Genomic DNA, 22,015 nt, shown 5'->3' with positions numbered 1-22,015 from the left:
AAAATAGTTTTGAGCTGATAAAAAAAGAACTTGTCAATGACCGACAACTGGCCTATTTTAACTCAGAATGGGAGACGGAAGTCACTGTGGACGCTAGTCCTGTAGGTCTAGGAGCAATTTTAGCACAAATTCCACCAGGAAAGGAGAATGGAAGACACGTACGCTAGTCGTCCATTGAACAAAATTGAACAAGCATATTCACAGGCAGAAAGAGAAAGTTTGGCTGCTGTATGGGCATGTGAAAAATGTCATCATTTCATTATTGGAAGACCATTCACACTCATTACAGATCATCAGGCTTTAATATCCCTATTTGGAAATCCAAGAGTGGGAATGCCTCCACAAATTGAAAGGTAGGGAATACGCCTGCAGGAGTATGATAATATCATAGTACACAAACCAGGGAAAGAAGCAAACCTGGCTGATTATTCATCTCGACATCCAATAAAATAAAATGATGATAAAATGCAAATGGAGGCAGAAAATGATGTGTCATATTTGTCTGCTAATGCTTTACCACCAACCATATTGAGGGAAATGTTTGCCAAGGAAAGCAGGGCTGATCCAACAATTCAAGCGGCTATATGTTTGACCAGGACTGACCAGTGGAAATGGATGTTGAAAGAACAAGAGGTCGGAAAAGGGATAGATATGAAAGAGTTGCAGAGACTGGGGAGAATTAGTGGAGAATTGGCAACAACAAATGATAGAATGCCCCTGAGGGGGAATAGACTAGAGGCGCCTAAAAGCTTAAGAAAATCGCTGGTGATGCTAGCACATGAAGGCCACAGAGGAATAACAAATACAAAGAAGATATTGAGGAATCAGGTATGGTTCCCGTGGATGGATATAACGGTTGAGGATGCTGTAATGAAGTGCTTTGCTTGGCAGGTATCTGCATCTGATAGCAATGTTGGTTTGCTTCAAATTGTTCAGTTACCAGATGCACCTTGGAGTAGAGTATCTATGGATTTCTATGGACCTCTGGAAGAGGGTGGATATTTATTAGTAATATTAGACGAATATTCACGATTTCCACTGGTGAAACATGTGATGTCAACTGCTTTCCATCATGTAGTTGGGATTTTAGATGAAGTATTCAGCGAATGGGGAATTCCCAAAACAGTTAACACAGATAACGGGCCTCCATTTCAAGGACATCAGTTCGAGAGATTTGCAGCATACTTAGGATTTAGACATCAGAAGATTACTCCGCTGTGGCCACAAGCTAATGGTATGGTCGAAAAATGTATGCTCAATCTGAAAAGAACGAGACAGAAAGCTATAGTGGAGAACATGCCAATGACTCAAGCAGTGTCACAAATGCTTAGGAGTTATCGGAATACTCAACATGAGATGACCGGGTATTCGCCGTCTGAACTAATGATTCGATATAAACCTCAAACTCGTATTCCACAGTTGAATGATTATACATTGGAAGAAGATGAAGAGATAAGGAAACGAGATGAAATAAAGAGAAAGAAAGTCAAAGAATGGACTGATCACAAAAGGAGAGCCAAAGACAATAACATTGCATTAGGAGAAAAGGTGTTAGTTGGGCAAATAGTGTGTTCAAAATTGGACTGGAGATACAAGCCAGTAATTTGGAAGGTGAAAAGAGTGAAGGGACTCATGGTCACTGCAGTTGATGAGGGCAATCATGAAATTACACAGAATGCATCCTTTTTCAAGAGGCTGTTTCAAGAGGACCTTATCAGTGATGATGAGAGTGGAGTAGAATATGGTCCTGATGGTAAAATGATTGACAGTTCAGCATGGGATGACATTTCTGTGAACCTAGGAGATATTCAGGAGAGTGAAGAAGTGACTGGATATGTGGGTAATGTTCATAGTGGTTTGGGTTCTGTAGCTGATGTGTCACATCCTAGTGAGTTGGGATGTGGTGGAGAATCGGAATCTGATGCCAGAACCACACAAGTGGAAACCAGATGGACTCATTGAGCAAATATAGATTTCATGTTAATTCAACAACCTGTAAGTACAGAGTGAACAATGTTATATATACAGTTAAAAAATTAATTAAGAGTGTCTTACATTAGTGGTAAGTTAAATGATAAGTAAGGGGGGATTGTTGTATTGTTAATAGTTATGAGGATTTGGAATGTTATTAGGTCATTGATGGAATGGAAGCGAGGCATTGTAGAATGTGGAATGTAGGTGAGACAGTTACCGTAAGAGGATTAAAGAAGATGGTTTACCCAACGGTGGTCTCTGGTGTCAATAAGAATATAATGATAAAACAAATACGGTCTACAGCTCGGTGGCCTTTTTCTATTTGGTTTGGCAGATCAATTGGTCTTAAGTTTAGATTGCTGGCACTGGATCTTGTATTTATTTTTTAGCGTTGACCCTTATGTGAACATTGGACAGGTTAGGACCTTCAGATCAATTGATTGATTGATTGATTTGTTCTTTTTTAGGCACCTATAAACAAGTGTTTCATGACTGTATGGCTGGCCTAGTAATCTACCTGTTGCAAGGGTGTGAATTCATTTTTAAAGGTTTTTATTACATTTTACAAACAAACAAACAATAAAACCAAACAAACAGTGCATGTTCCAACAGTTTCAATACACTTTTTTAACTTCCTAACCACTACTCCCTCTACCCCACCCCCTTTGCGAGTCTATTGCATTGAACCTTCAGTTTGCACACCCTGTGGTTCGGTCACCTCCTCCACAGGCTCAGTCGGGTCGTCTAATGACCCAAACAGTCCGGCTATCAGTGATTTCCAGGCCATCAGGGACTCATTCTCCTCCTCCCCGCCATTGCTACACGCTTCTTGCCATGCCATGGTTTCAGCTTCTGCCCATTTTTGCAAGTCTTTCCACCACAACTCTATCCTCGGCACATGGCATGACTTCCATCCCATGGCAATCCTCCTTTTCGCTAGAACATAAGCCAGGTCCCTTAGTTTGCTTACGTGCCTGAGTTTCCGTGGTCTTGGGAACCCCCCCAGCAGACAGGCCCACACCGTATCCACTACTATCTTCACCCCTCTTCCTTCTAGTTTCTCTTTTACACCCCTCCAGAACCTCTCTATGATCGGGCATGACCAGAACATGTGCATCATGCCCGCATTCTCTTCGTCACACTTGGGGCATGCTTGTCGACCTGCATTCTCGAACCTCGATATCCTCCAAGGCGTCATGTAAGCCCTGTGTGTTATGTACAACTGTATCTGTTTCAGTCTCGCGTTTCTAGACACCTTCTTATGATACCCTGGCACACGTTCCCACATCCCATCTCCCATTTGGGCCCCAACCTCCGTTACCCAGTCCACTCTCAACTGCGTGACCTCCTTCCCCACTTTAGACATCAGCATCTCATACAGTCTGGAAATCTCATGACCCCCCCCTCAGCTGCATCACATATCACATCTATGGTGGCGTCCAATTCTTCCTCCAGCACAGTTTCAGGCCATGTTCTCTTAATCCTCTGCACCATTCTGTGATATGTAATGTACTGGCCTTCATGCAGCCCAGCTACTTCCCGCAGCCCCTCAAAAGTAACACTAGAGCCCTCCTGCCAGATATCCCCCATCGTTGCCACCCCAGCCGGCTCCCAGTGGGTCCGGAGTATCAGTCACAGCTGAGCATCCACCCCTGTCAATACCGCCAATGGCATCTGTGGTGAGCATGGGGACGGGTCTCCCATCATTTGGCATGCCCTGCGCCACACCTTCCACCCTAGTAGCATCATTTTAGGGCGCCCCACCATTTCCGCCCTGGGTGCCCACATAACTTCTTTCAAATAAAAAGGTGCACAATCACGCCCAAACAACCTGTGTTCAGAGGTCTCTTCGTCAGATAGCCATTTGGCAACATACCGCAACTGGCTTGCCACATAGTACGCCACGTAGTTGGGCAGCTTATTTCCCCCTTTGTCATGGAAGTTCTGAAGCTTCCATAACGCCACTCTGTTTCATGTTCCGTGGCACACAAAGTCCCTACACATGCTATTTAGTTTGGTAAAAAACCCCTTAGGAATCAGGTATGGCATATTCCCGAAGTAATGTAGGAGCCTCTGCAGAACCACCATCTTTAGCATCGCTCCCCGCCCCATCATTGCCAAAGGCAGCTTCGCCCAAAACCGCATGCACTTCTCAATGTTTCTAATGGCTACTTCTGTGTTACACTTATGCTCCTCTTCCACAGTGTGGTATATATTTATCCCCAAGTACCGAAACGTGTGAACCGCCCATGGCACTTGCAATACAGGTAATCGCTCCGATGGAATCCCTGTTTACCCCCCGAATCGGAACATGCTGGACTTCTGGGGATTCACTGCTATACCAGACAACACAGCGTATCTCTCCATCACTTCTAAGATGTACTGGAGATTTTCTTCTGGGAATCGCAGGTACAGTAGCATGTCATCTGCGTATAGGGAGATCAGGTGCGGCTCCCCTTTCACCTCAATGCCTATAGTGTCATATTGTTGCCTCAGATAGATTGCAAGGGGTTCCAGGGCCAGTATGTAGAGCATAGGAGACCACGGGCATCCTTGTCTAGTCCCCCTGCTAAACTGCCACCTCTCCGATATCACAGATCCTGTCTTAACTCTAGCCAGCGGTTCACTATACAGAATCTTTGCCCACCTCACATAGCCAGGCCCTAACCCATAGTGTTTCAGGGCCGCCAGCAGCCACGGCCACTTGACGGAGTCAAAGGCCTTAATCGCATCCAAGGACACGATTGCCATTTCCTCATCACTTCCCCTGCCAAACTCAATGATCCTCTGGAGTCGCCTATGATTATTGGTGATGTTTCTATGGGGGACATAGCCCGTTTGATCCAGATGTATCAACTTGCTAATGACCCTCCTTAGTCTATTCGCCAAGACTGCAGTTAATATCTTGCCGTCTTGGTTCAGCATTGACACTGGTCTAAAGGAACCACAGCTACGCCCAGGTTTATTTGGTTTAGGGAGAAGGTACTATGACAGCCTCTCTCAGTGACTCCGGTAAGCGGCCCATCTCGAATGCTTCGTTTATCATTTCTAGCAGCGGGGGGAGGACCTCTTCTATATATACCTTATAAAATTTGCTTGGGAGCCCATCAGTCCCCGGGGTCTTACTAGTGGGCAACTGCCTCACCACCTCCCCCAGTTCTTCCAGGGTAATCGGGGAGTCCAATTCCTCTCTTTCCTCCTCGCTTATCTTGGGCAGCCCCATATCCTCCAGTGTTTCCTCTATCATTACACGGCTGCTTTCCCCATCTTCCCCGTATAACACTTTATAATAATCCACAAACGCTTGATTAACTCCCTCCTGGGTATCCTCTACGCTACCATCTTCCCTCTCTATAGTTCTAATTGTGGCTCTGGGGGTCTCGCTCTTAAATAACCACGCCAAATGTCTCCCCGGTTTATCGCCTCCCGCATGCTGTCTCTCTATGTACTTTTTATAATTAAGGTTACACAGCCTCTCCCAGTATTCTGCACATTTTTGCTGTAGCTTAAGTATCAAATCTAGTTTCTCCGCTGTATCGTCACCGGCTTTTAAGGCCTCTTCCAATTTTGCTTCCGTCTCCCTCAGTTCAGCCGAAACCCCCCCCCCCTGTAGGCCCTTGGATTTTGCCATGGCCGCCCCCCTCATGACAACTTTAAAGGCCTCCCATAATGTCCCCGCCGATTCCACACTCCCAGTGTTGGTTTCAAAATAGTTTACTATCTCCTCCCGCAAATCCTCTCTAAAGAAGGGGTCCCTCAACGCCTCCGCTCGTAGGCGCCATGTCGGGATCCTCACCCTCGGGGGGCAGAATTGCCATGCAAGAGTCAGGGGCGAGTGGTCCGAGAGGACACTGGCCCTGTACTTTATGTGTGTCAACTCCGCTATCATTTCAGGTGATGCAAAACGTAGTCCAGCCTCGTTGATAACTGCTGTGGGGCCGAGTAATGTGAATATTGCCTTTCCCCAGGGTGCCACACTCTCCATGCATCTTCCAACCCAAAGTCATCAAGCAGTGTCTGTAGCGCCCTGGCTGCAGGGGCCGGTCTATCTAATTTCCCATCCGATCGATCCACCCTCGGGTTCAGTACGCAGTTGAAGTCCCCTCCCCAGATCACCGCGCTACCCACACACACGCTCAGTTTCCCCCTAAGTGTCCTAATGTACGCCGCTGTGTTCTGGTTCGGGGCATACGTATTAACAATACATATCTCCCTGTTCTCTACCAATCCCCTCAGCATAACCATCCTCCCATCTGTCTCAGCCACCACTTGCAACCGCTGAAACGGGACATGTGGCACCACCCATATAAGTACTCCTCTTGCGTAGGCCGAGTAAGATGAGCCCACCAGCACCCCCTTCCACTTTCCCGCAATCATGTCCATCCTCTCAAGTGTGAGGTGGGTTTCCTGCAGCAATGCAATATCAATCTTCTGCCTGCGCAGGTACAGCATAACCTTGTTCCTTTTTAAATAGCTATTAAGCCCCCGCACATTCCATGTGAGTATTTTAAGGTCCCCCATGGCCTGGTATGGTCCCGTTCCCTCCCCCCCAGTTGTCGTTTAGCTTTGAGTTCCAATCCAATCCATATAGGCTCGCATCCCATTCTAAAACCCCTTTAACCAAAAACAAACCAAACTTCCCGCTCCCTCTCCCCCCCGCCTCCCATCCCTTCCCCCACACTCTCCCCCCAATTGTTGCCCAGCTCCATCCCTGGATCTCAGGCTCCCCCGCATCTAGCTCTTTCCGGCTTTCGCCTGTACTCGAAGCTCCGCAGGGTGAGGCTGCCCTAGTGGCCAGCCTACTGCAACTACAACTATAATTCGGGGGTAGGGTACTTCCGCCTTGCGCTCCAATAGTACATCAAATAACTACACATTGCCAAACAATTTAAATATGTGTAACCGCCACTATATTCCAGTCCATCCAGTTTCTCACAATCAGCAATATGTAATCGAACATCAGCCTCCTACAGCCAGGCCCATCGTCCTCAGCCTTCGCCTAGGCGCCCTCGGGATGTTCGCTCGCCACCACAGCAGTATGCATACCGTATCTGAGTCACTTTTCACGTCCATTTTGTGTCTCTTCTGTGTCTTGATCCGGGCAGCCCTGCAGATCCAGCCATATTGTTGCTTCTTCCGGGGTGTTAAAAAAATGCAATTTGCTCTTATGCACGACCTTCAGTTTCGCAGGGTACAGCAGCATATATTTTATTCCAGCTGCCCGCAGCCTCCTTTTGATAGTTACATAGCTGTACCGCTGCCTTTGGACCAGCATAGTATAATCCGGGTATGCCGTGATAGTACTCGAGGCCCTCTCAATCGTTCCGTCTTTCCGAAAATATTCCAATATTTTCTCGCGGTCTTTGTAATTCAGTATTTTAGCAATTATCGCTCGTGGAGGGGCCCCTGGTCTCGGCTTCCTCATAAGGGCTCTGTGTGCGCGCTCCACCGCAAAACCCTGCGAGAGTGTACCAGCCCCAATTGCTTGTAGGAGTACGTTCTCAATGTAATCAGTCGGGCCTGGCCTTCCTCACCTTCCGGCAAGCCCACCACGCGAATATTGTCTCTCCTCGCTCTCCCTTCTGCTTCTTCTGCCCGAGACTCCAAGTTGGCCACTTGTTGTTTAAGGACATGGATCTCCTTTGCATTGTTGGTGCTGGTGTCCGTGTTAGATTTCACTGCACCCTCCAGGCTGCTTGTGCGTTCCGCCAGTCCCCTGACTTCTTGTCTCAGCAGGGAGACTTCGATGCCCACTGCTTCAATTTTAGCTTCCAGGGAAGTGCGTAGGTCCAACATCGCAACCCCCCAAGATTCATTCAGCTCCGTGATGGCTTCTAAAATCTGCTGATTATCAGCCGCTGTGGCACCCTCAGCCTGTACCATCGGGCCTTTGGTTGCGCTAGCCGCAGGAGACTGCTGTGTTTTCTCAAAAATATCCATCGTGGGTTGTTTGTTCTTATTCTTACCCACGGCCCCTCGCGCCGCCATATTCCGGCCTCCGTTGGGTCTCCCTACCGTCCAAGTGTCTCCCCAACCGTAATTTCTGCTCTTTACCGACTGTCGTGGTGATCTCCAGGCAGTTGCGACATCCTCTCACCGCTGCTAGTTGCTGATCAATGCCGAGCGAGCGCCGCTCGTGCTTGTCGTGGTGCGGCCTGCCTTTTCACACCTCTGTTGCCCTCGGGCCCCTGTCGTCCGGGCCAGCACCCAAGCTTCCACGACCCAAGGCCCACAGCCCCCAGGGGTCTTGTTCCGTCTTCACCTTGTCATTGCCGTTCTCTCCCCGTGGCCGCCACCTCTATTCGTCCTCTTCAGGTACCCCAGTGTCGTTCCCTTTGTTGTCGGCCATCTTGTGTGACAATGGACCGAACTGCCGCATCGTTCGTCGAGTAATTCCTCCAGACTCCCGCTTACGATTCTCTCGATCCTTACACAATGAGCAGAGCATACATTCCCGTGCGTGTGTGATCAATTCGGGAACCAATGGCGCATTTTCAAAGGTAGTTTTTTCGGATCAGCTGTCGGATCCTCCGGAGCTACACGGGAAGCACGTCCTACTCCATGGCTGCTCAAGCCACGCCCAAGGGTGTGGATTTTAGTGGTAATTTAAGGGGCTTTGCTTCTTCAAGTTTAAGCATACATTTGATCCCCTTGGTTCTCACTCGAAATGTTTATATACTTTTTCACTAAACCTTGTGTATGGTATATACAATCTGCATTCCTCTAATCTGCGCCCTCTGCAACTAATCCAGAACAGGACTCCGAGACTTGTCCTTTGCCTCAAGCCCAGGGATCGTATCTCTCCAGCCCTGAAATCTCCCCACTGGCTCCGGAACAAGTTCAAGACCCTCTGCATCGTCCACAAGGCTTTCTGTGGCCGTGGCCCGCACTACATCCAACTCTCTTTTTCCTAAAAACCTTCCTCTAGAGCCCTTTGCATAGCCACCTTCAACTCTCTGAGCGTCAGAAGCTTCTCCAGGCAGAACATGGGTGGTAGATCTCTTTAGAGGACTGTAGGTGCCTCCCTCTGGAATGGCCTCCCTATGCCACTCTCAAACTTGAGCCGGACCACCTGAGGTTCTGGAAGAAGCTCAAGACCTTTCTTTTCGCTTCTGCTTTCTCTCTCTCACTCTTTCTCTCACTCTCTCTCTTCCCTACTGACCTTCCTCTCTGCTGCACTGACTAGTTGTCTGGCTACCCTCAGAATCTCAATGGGCACCAGGCTCCGCCGCGACCAGTAGCCCCTGCATTGCCTCCTAGCCTACCGCGCACTTGGGGCTGTATCTGTAACCCCGCTGTCCCCTGCCTCCTTGCATTTACCCAGAGCCACGCTGCCCTGGCTGCACTCACTTAGAGAAATGCTGCTTGCTCTGACTGCACTTCCCCCTTCCCTCCCCCGAGCACTTCCCTGCTCCCTCTCAACCCTGCACTTGCACAATCTGAATGACACAAGGCCTAGTAAGATTGTTTGTTTTGTCCTCCCTTTGTCTTCCCTACCTTATCTTGTCGCACCTAGAAACACTTGTATACAGACGCATTATAAATGACACTTCATATATCGTGCAATAGACCACACAAACCATGGTTAGTGCATCTGCCAGCTCAACTTGGTGGTTACATTACGTATCAGGTTATGGTATGAAGGAAATGTTATAGGTACATTGTACATGCAACTTTCTCACTTTTCAATCAGGGTTGGTGATCGCTGCCAGCGAATAGGGTTGCATGGGTGAATATATACCATGGCGTTGACCAACAGTGGCACCGTGCCCCGTTTAAGCAGAGGAAACTCTCATGCAGTCAGTGGTAGAGGTGGTTCAGACACTTTGCAATGTTGTAACAACTCCTACACACCCTCATGTATTTACGTACACTAGTTACTGCTATAATAAGGCAATAGGGGCCTCCCTAGGTCGCCATCAGTGGAGGAGACCCCAGGAGCTACCGATTAGGCCAAAATATAGTGTATCACAAAAAGGTCTGGGAGCCCCTCTACTGACAATAAACACAGCCAAATAACCTGTTCTATGGGAAGGTGCATATCAGTCTTTGTCCCACCCACAAGGGCAGTCCAGCACCGAAACGCCAGGTAATTCTCCTCTGAACAAGAGTACCAACAGCAACACCAGACCCGCGTTTTGGCCTAGTCTGGCCTCATTAGTGAGATGAAGCTGTGCCTCTCTAAGCACAATGAGCAAGGGGTCCACGTCCGGATTACCCTGGGTAATTTAGGGTGAAATCCCAAGTTCCTAAACATATCACAAAAAGGTCTGGGATCCCCTCTACCGAGAACGAACACGGACAAATAACCTGTTCTATGGGAAAGTGCCCACTAGCGAGGGTCTATAACCACGTTTTAGCTCACCGTACTTTTCACAGAGGAGTAATATCCATTTGCATATCAATCTTTGTCTCACCCACATGGGCAGTCCAGCACCGAAATGCCAGGCAATTCTCCTCTGAACAAGAGTACCAACAGCAACACCAGACAGGTGTTTTAGACGTGTTGGGCCTCATCAGTGATGTGAAGCTGTGCCTCTCTAAGCACAGCGGTCGAGGGGTCCACGTCTGGATTACTCTCAGGGCCGTCACGAAGGAGGTGCAGGGGGGGCAAACTGCCCCAGGCCTCGCGCTCAGGGGGGCCTCGCGGTCACCTGGATGAGATTTCATCTTGGGAGCTGCGAGGTGTCATTAAGATTGAAAAAAAAGGATTTAAAAAAAAAAAGTTACACGAGCACACAGCATGGGGGGTGGTGTGGGGAGGGCCATGGCCCACGGGGCATATAGTGGGCACTGGGCAGGTGGCGGCGGTGGCACTGTACAATGTAACAGTTTGCCGTCGCCCAGTCCCAGCATCATTCCACGTGGTTTGCTAACCTTGCATTTTGCAGACGACGCAGACGTTGGAGTCAGAGATGAAGAAGTTAAGTGAAATTACTTCAGTGCCTGGACTGCAGCGCTTGCTCAGCACTTGTGTTGGATTTCGTTGTGGCCTGGTCCACGGGTCCTTGGATGATCACAGCAGCGCCTGCAGGGACCTATAGGCTACTGCAGCAGGCAAGGTATCCGAATTTGGTGAATCCAGGGGTCAAGTGCTAAAAATTAAGGAGTGGGGACTCATCAACAAACGCAATGGGATGTGTCACCATAAATTAACATATGAAGGTAAAATATGCAAATTTCATTAAATTGGCTTTGCATAACCACTCAAATTGCACAGGACGAATGGATTTGCCTTTCACAAAATTAACACACACAAAACAAAAAAGAGAGGATATTTTCGTCTAATAGTGTTTTTAAAATGTTAAAAAGTGTGCACGTTTTAAACTCCAAAACCAATACAAATGTTTTCCCTGGAGTTTGCAGGACTGAAATGGGACATTTCACCTTTAGTTGTTAGTTATTTTTCATCAGGTTATAGAGTGCAGTAGTGAAGTGTCCGGCCTGCAAACCTGGTGACATAAATTCAAAGAGGACATTCAATATTTCTCATTTTAGATGGGGGGACTGAGTCCACCCTCGTAAAAAAGTGGGTGGACTCCGTCCACCCCCGTGTACCCTCGACTTGAGCCCTGGGTGAATCAATGGCAACCCGTGTGTGTGGTCAGCACCATCACCGTGTAAACTATAAGTCCCAGAATGCAACACAAAGATAGATATGCATGTTCGTTGTCCCACACTTCCAGCTGATAGTTACATAGCACTCAACCTTACCAAGGTGGGTGAAAACACCAGATTTCTTTTTTTTTGGACGGGGTGAGAGCCCAATGAAGTGAATGGGCGTATAAGGGGCTTGGCTAGTGAGGCAGATGACTGTAAGGAGGGTGACACCCTGCAAAAGCGTGCGAGTTGAGAGCTATGATAATGCGGCCTTCTGTTTTTCGAATACATTGGGTTGGTATCTATTAGATTTTGCTCGCGTTTAACACCTCTTTCAGTTTATCGACTGTAAGATCATTAGATTCACTTTTCTCATAATATGTACAATTATGTGGATCCGCCACATGCACAGATGGTCCGATGCCAGCTGAAAACCACCACTCAGCGCCTAGAATGCTCGCTTTTAGGCATTCCTATGGTGGAAATAAAACAAACAGCATATCTAGGTGTGCTCCATCAAGCTGCAATTGATGGACCCCTTCCGACCTTCACTTCTCTGGGGTACATAGAAGTGTTATCACCTTGTTGCCTTTTAACACCAGTTCCTCCTCATCACCCACTTGCTGACAAAGTAGGATTTTAAGATTTTCAGTGGGCATTTAGTGTTTCATCTCCCTGCTAGCTGGCTGTCTCGCCAGGCCTTTCAGCTCTTTCAGTTGAAAGTGGCTCCGGGGGACCCCAGCAAATGCCCCCATGTTGACGGTCATCAGTTTTCTAACATGGCAATATATTCCTTTCTATATTCCTTTCGTTATGGGGATTAAAATGAGCGCTTTCAGATGCTCGCTTTACAGCTGCATTTGCTGGAGCCCTTTCAGCGGTCACTTCCCTGAGGTACACAGAATTGTTATCTCCACATTGCCTTTTAACACCTGTTCCCCCACATCAGCCAACTTCTGACAAAGGGGGATTTTAAGATTATCAGTGGGCATTTAGTGTTTCAGCTCCCTGCTGGCTGGCCGTCTTGTGATAATTAGTGGCTATTAACTCCTGGCTGTTTTTCTTTGTCTCCATTATAATGTATGCACCCAACGGTGGCCTGAAACTGTTTTCCGCTCTAAGCAATGGTGGCCCCCAACCGTCATGTTCAAATGGGCCCCAACTCATCTTCAGCCAGGCCTAGGTAGAGAAAACATAGGTGTTATCAGGTGGCTAAACTGGCCTACATTGAATATTGGCCAGTCTAGTCAGCAATAACACTCATGGTGCACAGCTGGTCTGTATATACGTTCTGTGGCATGTTTTTTTTTTTTTACTGACTGTGAGTCCTTATATGGTAGTGCCAGATTCCTTTGGGTTCGGCGCACTTAACAAATGCCACATAAATAAATAAATAAAATATATTGATTCAGCCTGCATGGACATGTATGAGAACAGCCAGCATAAACATGTTTTCATACTGGCACATGATGTGGGCAAAGGCAGCATTAAATGGAAAGGAAAATGCTCCTGTGTATGTTTCGTGACTTACATCTACTGGGTTTGTCCGTGGGCTACCATACAAAATCAATTGCAAACTCGGCTTTTCACCCTAATTTATAAACAATTTTAATTTGCTTCAAAACAAATTTGGGGGCAGGAAACCTTCTCAAGCACCCCTTGTTTGGGCTCCCTCACTGTGCTCTGTCAATCCCACATAATTGGTGCACACATTTAAGCTTCTCCCGTTCAAAAATTCATCAGCTGCCACTGAACATCATCTACCTGTCACTGTGTATGATGTGTGTTTTAATGCATACAAAGGGGCAGGGCGCTCCTCCCTAAAGCTGGCATCACGCACCACCCGCCGTCATGCCATCCATTTATGCACATGGCAAAATTGTTATTCTGGAGGGAACTTGTCTTCAGTACAGAAACATAACTTTGCTGTAGTTGATTTGGTGTCATAATAATGAACCATATTTGGGTTGCTCCACACAAACTCAATGGGAGATTTCTTGCGTCTCCTGTTTGCGGCGGCAACGCTGGCCCAGTGCAAAAAACTATAAGGGGGTCTCACCAAACGTTTTGCACCAGGCCTCAACACACGTTGTGACAGCCCTGATTACTCTGTGTGACTTGGGGAAACCCCAAAGTTCCTAAAAATTGCCAAAAATGTCTCCCAGACCTTTTTGTCCAAAATATAGTGTATCTTCCCCCTCTGAGGGTCAGGGGTCTTCTAAAATGATATGTTGCCTGGGGCTGTATCCAACCTTTTATTGGCCCCATTTCAGTATCTTATATACATGCTCGAACTTGAAGTGTAGCCTATGATTATCAGGCAGAGACAAATGTAGGAATAAAGTGAGAGGGGGAAAATACGGAAATATGGGGTAGTGAGAGAACCAGCGAGTGCAGGAAATATAGTGGCAGAAACAGAGAAAATGAGTGAGGAGGAGAGTGAGAGAGATAATAGGAAGCAAAGAATGAGGAAATGAGAGAGGACATTGAAGAAGCGGGGTCTGGAAAGACAAAGGGGTAGAAGTAGAGGTGGAGGACAGAAGGAAAGAAAAAGGTAGGGAAACATAAAGGAGACCTAGTTCCAAGTATCCTGATTTTTGGATCATGGTTGACTTTTAATAATTGTGTGTTCTTTCATTGGCTACACTCTGGCAGAGGAGAGGTGCAGCTTGGGTCTCACACCACTGATACTGCAGGGGAGCGATGATTCTTGGTTTTGTGGCAGATCTTGAAGTAGAGGGTCATTTGCACAGGTTGTTTTAATGTCCCTGGGTGGCCATGGGGTGGCCCCAAATGCCCTATACCCTAATCCTTTCTTGCCCAGTGTTTGAAACAGCTGATTTCAGTGAAATGGCTATTTATTGCACATTATGATGATTGCATACGAGTAAAACCATCGGAATGTCAGTAAAATATGTTTATTTAAAAAATTGTCTAAAATGTTCACAAAGTATACACGGTGCTACAAATTAAATACAAATAGCAACCTTATGCTGCTAACTTTCCTGCTGACTATTCCCTAATAATTCATGAAAGTATCAACTTGCGTAGCAACATGTGTTATGGGGCACTGTGTTGTCATCTTACACTGGCTTCAGTGCATTATCTGGGAGCAAGGGGTTTTCATTACCCAGTATAGCTAATCTCACTTTGTGATGATTACTAGCAGCAACCCCTTCAGGGTAGTCCCATTATAGGTAAAAAGCAAACATAATAATGGTAGTAATTATCTCACAAAATACGATCATCTCAAAATCAGTCATAAATCAGCATTGACAAAGCCCATAGATGTGGGTGGGGAGTGTTTGGGGCAGTGTGTGTGTGGAACGTGTGTGTGTGTGTGCAGTGTATGGGGGTTTGTGTGAGAGGATAGAATGTGCATGTGTAGGGACAGTGGGTGTATGTGTGGGGACATTATGCATGGGTGGGGCAGTGTGTGTGTGGGGACAGTGTACATGGGGGAAAACTGAATGTGTGTGGTGGGGCAATGTGGGGGTCAGTGTGTAGGGTAAACATGTTTGGGGGAGTGTGTAAAGGGGCAGCATGGGTATGTGTTCGGGCAGTAGGTGCGTGTAGCCATGTGGACAATGTCTGTTTGAGTAGCAGTTTGTGGGGAGGCAACATGTTGAGCCAGTGTGTCGGGCAGTGTGTATCTGGGTATGTAGTGAGTGAGTGTGTGGTGACTGTGTGTGAGGGGTCAGTGCATGTGTGGGGGAAGTGGTAGTGTTTGTGTGGTCAGATAGTGTGTGTGCAGGCAGAGTGTGTGTATGTGGGAGGCAGTATGTGTGTTGCAGGAGATGTGTGCCTGCATTATAAGGGACAATGTGTGTAGTTTGTTTTTTATATGGGTTGTTCATGTGGAGGGTACTATTTGCATGGGAACAGTTTACACTGTCTCTAGGCAATGCATTTTGGGACAGTGTGGGAGCAATCAGTGTGCAAATGGCAGTGTGAGGGGGTGTGGTGGCATGGAATGAGGAGTCTGACCGAACTTAGGCATAGTGATTGTGATAAACCTTTATTAACAACCAACAGCACCTATCTATCTCTAACTAGAGGTGGTTTCCAAACCTCACACAAACTAAAACTCAGGCAGTCAGAAAGTCTGTGTAGTCCAAATCAAAGGTTTACTGTCCTGGTCCAAACTCCTATTCTATTCCTACCAATTAAACACATATTCTAATCTACAAAAGGTTGTTTCTACATCCCAGCAGAATGACTCTCTTCTGCTGGGTATGAGTCTCTCAAGGTGCAGAGTTATCAATTTCTGGAAATGATCCACGGTTCCCAATCAAAGAAGACAAAATTCCACAATATTCCAGTGGGACTAGGAGAATGACTCCCTTCTCCAAGCCTGCTCCCCATTCTTTGTAAGCCTCTTCAGGGTTATCTTAATTCTAACCTCTTCAACAGTTCTAGCAGTTACCTCCAAGGACCTCCTCACCCCTTCACTTTCTCCATTTTCTTTTGTCTCGCCCAACTGGAACTATGCAGAGGCTTGTCGAAGGCTCTTTGGTGGTCCACAGCTAGTGTCTCTAGTATGGGGTTGGAACAACGAAGTCTCTTATTTTTTTGGGAAGACGTGTTTCCTGTTATTTTCAAAGGGGCACTGACTCTTGGTAGGATCCGGTGTTAGCGGAACAACAAAAAGAACAGACAGTCTCTCATGTCACTATCGTGTTTTGCAAACAAAAGGTAGCCCCTGGTTCACGGACACGTGCCCAGGAGGATGGATGTTTCTGAGCTGTACACCAGGAGGATACTGTTCTCGCCCATGATGCTCTCGAAGACCCCTCCTGGGTCCGGGATTTGGTCTCTTCAAAGACGAGTTCCAAGAGATTCACGTCTTTGACCTTTGAGGTAGAGGGGGGCAAGGTTTTCAAGCACCAGCCATGGGTTCTCTTTATAATTTATTTAACCTGCCACACTGTACTGCGTTCTGACTCAGCTTGCCTTTAGTACGACTCCATAGATGTTTCAAGTTTCACTTACAGATCGTACTGCTTCCTCCCAAAGTCCTCCTGTTCCCGTTAGCTGTTATGGGTGAGGAGCGTTTCACTGGTTCTGCCTTGGTCTGTTCCGTGATGTTGACTTTCTTTCTTCCCCTTTCATTGGGGCCAGCTTAATTTCACAGCCCTTGCCTATGGGTAATTTGCATATTCTTTGCAGACCCGACTACCTAGCCTTTCCAGGTAGTGTGTTGTTTGTATTTGTGGACGTTTCTTGTATAGTCGCTTACGCGGCTCCACAGTAGGCCTGTTCTCTGGGTTTTGGTGCCGTTCTCAGACCGCACGGTCCACCTACCACAGGTCACACCACCACCACACCTCCTCTTGGTTTTCACTGTGTTGGCCCTCTTTCGACTATGGCGGTACTCTCTCGGTGTCCAACGCTCAGTCTTTTTGGCTTCACTAGACCTCTTCTTGATAGGTTCACCTTTGCATCGACCGAGCTCCTTCTCCCGGGCTGGTAGGTCACTGGAACGGTCTCGCCTTTCCCTGGTTTCTCGATCGCCCTCCGGTTTCCACTTTCTACTGCTATTGCTGCTACTGCCAAGACCCTGCCGACCTTCACCACATGCTTCTGTGTTCTGTCAAATCACACCCTGCATGTTGGTCTTCTTCTCAGGACTTTCTCATCCTTTTCTTCTGTGTTTCTCTCGAGACCTCCTCCATGCCTCTCTACTTCTGGATTCAGAACAGAACCAAGTTCTTCTTTACTGTTGAGTTTAAATAGGAGGGACGGCCCCAGCATAAAATCAGTTCAATTGACGTTAGTGGAACACTCTTCCTAGTTGATGGCCACATGCGCGGGATCTTCTTCGTCCCTGTACTCATTACAGTGAGATTGTCAGACACTTTACCAAAACACAGTGGGCCTCATTACGACCCTGGTGGTATGGGGTTAACAGCGCCGTAAAAGGTGCCAGCACCGTTTACCCCGTACCGCCTCATTACGAGGTCCCTTCGCGGGACCCAGGAAGTAACGCCTGGTCAAACCAGGCGTGCTTACCGGGTCCAGCGAGGGGAAGAGGGAGCAAACAACGGGCCAACTCGTAATGGCCCGCTGTTTGCTCCCTCTCCCATTCCCATTCAGCCCTATGGGGGCTGAAATGGGAATGGGGAAGGACCGGGTCCGGTTCCTTGGAGGGAGGAATTACCAGGCCTTCCGAACTCGGAATGGCCCGGTAATTCCTCATTCTGTGGAGCCGGACGCGATTTCGGCGGCAGCCATGCCGCCAATAGCGGCATGGCTACCACCGAGGTCGTTTCAGACTGTATTATAGGTAGAGAAGGTTTTGGTGTTGGTGTTACCCTATGGGGTCGGGAGTTAAAGCAGCCATGTCACAGACTCACTTCCTTACTCCCAGGAGGGGCAGTTCCCTGTATGAGATCCTCCTGCAGATTACCATCCCTAGGGGAACTATTGGTTAGCAGTTGCACTGCACTAGCGTCATGGAAAGGTGCTCCCCTCTGGAGAGAAGTGACACCATCCAAATTATCACAGGGGTCAGTGTGTGTGGGGGAGCAGTGCATGTGTGGACTGAGTGTGGATGGGGCATTATGTGGGTGTGTAGGAACAGTGTGTGGGAGCAATGTGAGAGTGTGGAAAGGGTCAGTGTTTTGAGGTCAGTTTGTATGTCTGTGTGCACGTGTGCGTTTGTGTGGGGACAGAGTGCATGTGGGGAGCGGTGAGTGGGCAGTGTACCTGGAGACAGCACTAATACATGTGGGCAGTGTCTGTGGGCTGGTCACAGTGTGTCATGGGGCAGTGATTGTGTGGGGCAGGTGGTGTGTGTGGGGACCAGCGTGGGTCGCAAGTAATGTGGTGGCATTATGTGCAGTATGTGTGTATGTGGGAGGGCAGTGTGCTGGGCTGTGCGAGTAGTGTGTGTGTGGGAGCAGTCTATATAGTGGGGGATGTGTGTATGGGGCAGTGGATTTGTAGAGGGGCAGTATGTATGGAGAGGGAAAGTGTTGGGGCAGTGTGAGTGGGTGGGGACAATGTTGTGTGTGGGGGGCAGGTTATGTGTGGGTGTGTGAGAGAGAGCAATTTGTTAGGGAGCAATCAGTGTGGGTGGGGTTATTGTGTGAGGGGGTAATGTGAGTGTGCAGTGTGTGTGAGGCAGTCAATGTCTGTGTTTGTGGGTGTGGGAGTGTTGTGTGTGTGTGTACTTTCTTTGTGACCCAGAACACATGCCTTGATGATAGACCTTCCCCTTGCACCTCCTTTTAAGTGCCTTGTGGGGAGGCTACTTGTGATAGAGATTGAAGCAATTTATCGCTGCTTGATCCACAGTTCCTAAACATGGTAAAAAAAGATATTTGAGTTCAACAAACGAACGAACGAACAGGTCTTCATCTGCCAGTGCCGGTTTCCAGGGATGATGTGCAGGGACCTCACAGATGGGAGTCAATGATTAACCCCTGTAAGCATATGCTTCATTTCCCTGTTTCCCTCTTGGTGATGAGTCTGTGATATATGCAGATGATTAACAACACAGTAAAAGAGTCTGCAAAGGGGGTAGTTTGGGAGGAGAAGGGTAAGGATGTAGAAGGAAGTCACATAGGCCTTCGCATGGCAATGGGCATTGACTGGGAAGACAAATAACCAAAAAACATCAGCAGACTGTGTTTCTCTCCTCACATGCCATTTCTCCTATATCTTGTACTCCTATATCAATAGTTTCGGCTTAATAGGTGGCCAGTGCCACCTAATAACCAAAACCTCAAACGACCAAACTCAGAACCTTCCACTACCTGAGGTGAGTTGTGGTTGCCATACATTCAGATAATGACAGAACAGTGGTTTTGAATGCAGGTTCTCAGACTGCCGCACTGCAATTTGGATATCATTTAAGGCCGTCCTTATTGTGTCACACTTTCGTACATTTTTGCACCCAGTGGGGTTTGTTTAGCTGTGGGAAATTAGGGTAAAATCATTCAATGCAGTGGTACTTCAGTTTTTTTTTTACTTTACAGCCGGCAGTAAACTCCACCTTCTATAATAACTTGTTGCCAGTTTTAATGTGCTGTTGCAGCCATGATTACCACACTGAAAGGGTCTTCCCGGCAGAATGGTTATTTTCAGCCAACAGATTCTTTTCTGGACTGAATTTATGTTTCTATTGTTCCATAGCATATCATGGTTCAGTGGGAGTATGTAAGGTGGATCATAATTGTGTTTACCACATTAGCATACTACTTAAAAAATGGTTCTATTCTTGCAAACATTCGAAAAGATACAGAGATATCCGAGAATCACATCCCTCTGTGTCTTGGAGATAACACATCGAACCATAATGTATAGAAAACATCTTGGGTCACTGTGATAACATGTAATGATCAAGTTAAACAGTGTAGAAACACTTTCCATGCATTCCCTTATTTGTTGAGTTTTTTGCCATGCTAAAATTATGTTAAAATAAAACATACAGTTTTGGACAATATGAGCAATCGCCCATATTTAATAGGCTGTTTGTTGTTCTTTTTCCTAGACGGCAAGTCTCCAATGACTTCAGAGACCTTTCGACCCTACTGATCCACGGATTTGAAGCCCTGCTGATGTCCTTATTAATTGGGTTTTTATATTATGGACAAGGAGGCAACAAACTCTCTATCCAGGACACTATAGCTCTGCTGTTCATGAAAGGCTCCATACCACCATTTGCCGTGGTTTTAGATGTTGTGGCAAAGTGTAAGTACAGAATATGATTTGGCCCGCCAAAATGGCTGCTCAAACAACAGTTTTTGCAATGGATGTTATAAATACGGATCAATTTTGGTTAATTTTAATATTTAGTTTAGGTAATAGGTAATGATTATTTTCCAAAACATATTTTAATTCATATTCTCGTACTTCCTGTGATATAGTCACATTTCCATGGCCATACTTCATGTTTCAACATAGTAGGATCTGTCTGAATTCAGAAATGTCAATGTAGATAGATATGGTGCTAAACTTTATGGTAGCAGTCCAATACAATATTGTAAGGAAGCCCTACTACTGTGATGCAAGATGCATTTATTTCACCCAAAAAGGAATCTCCAAAACCTATACTCACAGAAAATTGGAAAGAAACAAATTCAAGATAAAAGTAAAGTTGCTCACTTCAAAACATCTAATCTTGCGGGGGTTGTTGCTAGTGACTAGTAAGTAGGGGATCTGCGACCTGCTGTAAGTCATATAAACATCCACATACAAAGCATATGTAAAATGAAACACACACTCCACAAATAGTACCCTCAAAGAAAATAAAATACAAATATCCCACATTTGTGGATGTAGCTTTTCTTGATCCTGTGCATTCTATTCTGTCTTCCTTACTGCATTCCCGTCTCCTTCCTTATTTGAAGTTATTATTTAATGCCTCTCTCTTTTTTCTTGAGCTTCTTTTCTGTCTTCCGAGCATGAAACTATTTTCCTATCCTTAAAAAAATCTTCCCTTACATTTTCAAAATATTTCTCTTCTTCATTTTCTATCTAGACCTCTGGGACAGGTGGTTTACTCTCAACTTTCTCAATATCTTAACTAACTCTCTTCATTTTTTCAATTTGGTTTTCAGCCTTTTCAATTAGCCAAATCAGCTCTTCTTCATGGCACCAAAGTCCTACCTTTCTCCCAAAGCTCTAAGCTGTCTTCACTTCAGTATTTAACACAGTGGCTCATTCTATCCCGTGCTCTTCTCTTGTGTCTCTTGTAATTTCTAGTATGCTTCTTTCATGGGTTTCTTTGTATCCTTCTGACCAGTCATATTTTATGCCCTGGTTTGGTATTCACTCCACCATTTCTCCCTTACGTTATGGTGTTCCCCAAGGCTTAGTGTTCGGGCCTCCTCTATTTACCCTCTACACTATCACTCTTTCTTCTATTGTTCAGTGTTTTGGTATATAGTGTCATTTCTATGCTGATGATACCCAGATCTGCATTTCTTTTCCTCTTTTCTGAGATATTCACTCTTCTATTTCTGGGTGTCCGTTAGGTATCAAGTCTTGGATTCTTGTACATTCCCTTGATTGTATTTCTTCCAAGACTTAACTTCTTTTTTCACCTACTCCTTCTCCTCAGGTTATCCGTTGTTGCCTCTTTTGAATTTTCGTGTGGATGTTCTTTCCTTCGTGTCTTCTGCATGTAATCTTGAAATCATTTTAACTCCATCCCTAACCTTTTCTCATATGTGGCTTGACCCTGTAGTTATCAGGTCTTTATGTCTTTTTCTTATTTTGTTAGCTACAAAGATTCTTATTCTTTCTCTAAATATCTCTCGACTTGACTATTTCTCTTCCCTCCATCTTCATCTAGGAGCCTACATTCTTTCTCCCCTGTAATTGCTTTTCAAATCTGCCATTAAATTGTTATTTTAACTTTTGGCTTGTTTCTCTATTTCACCGTCACTAAACTATTTAGGCTTTCACTCCTCTGCTTGTCTTCAGTTTCTTT

At 46.4% G+C, this 22,015-nt stretch overlaps 1 protein-coding gene across 1 annotated transcript in view; it reads left to right on the top strand.

Moving 5' to 3' along the window:
• ABCG8 (ATP binding cassette subfamily G member 8) overlaps positions 1-22,015 on the top strand; it is a 288,385-nt gene that overhangs the window by 163,904 nt on the left and 102,466 nt on the right. The window contains exon 8 of the mRNA XM_069608460.1: positions 20,072-20,271. Coding sequence (XP_069464561.1) covers positions 20,072-20,271 — 200 coding nt within the window. The remainder of the gene's footprint in view (positions 1-20,071; positions 20,272-22,015) is intronic.

This window comes from Ambystoma mexicanum, chromosome 4q (genome assembly GCF_040938575.1).
Source record: "Ambystoma mexicanum isolate Mex_15411 chromosome 4q, UKY_AmexF1_1, whole genome shotgun sequence".
NCBI classification, from domain to species: Eukaryota; Metazoa; Chordata; class Amphibia; order Caudata; family Ambystomatidae; genus Ambystoma; species Ambystoma mexicanum.
The sequence above is the reverse complement of the archived record's forward strand: the minus strand, read 5'-3'. Positions and strand labels throughout refer to the sequence as shown.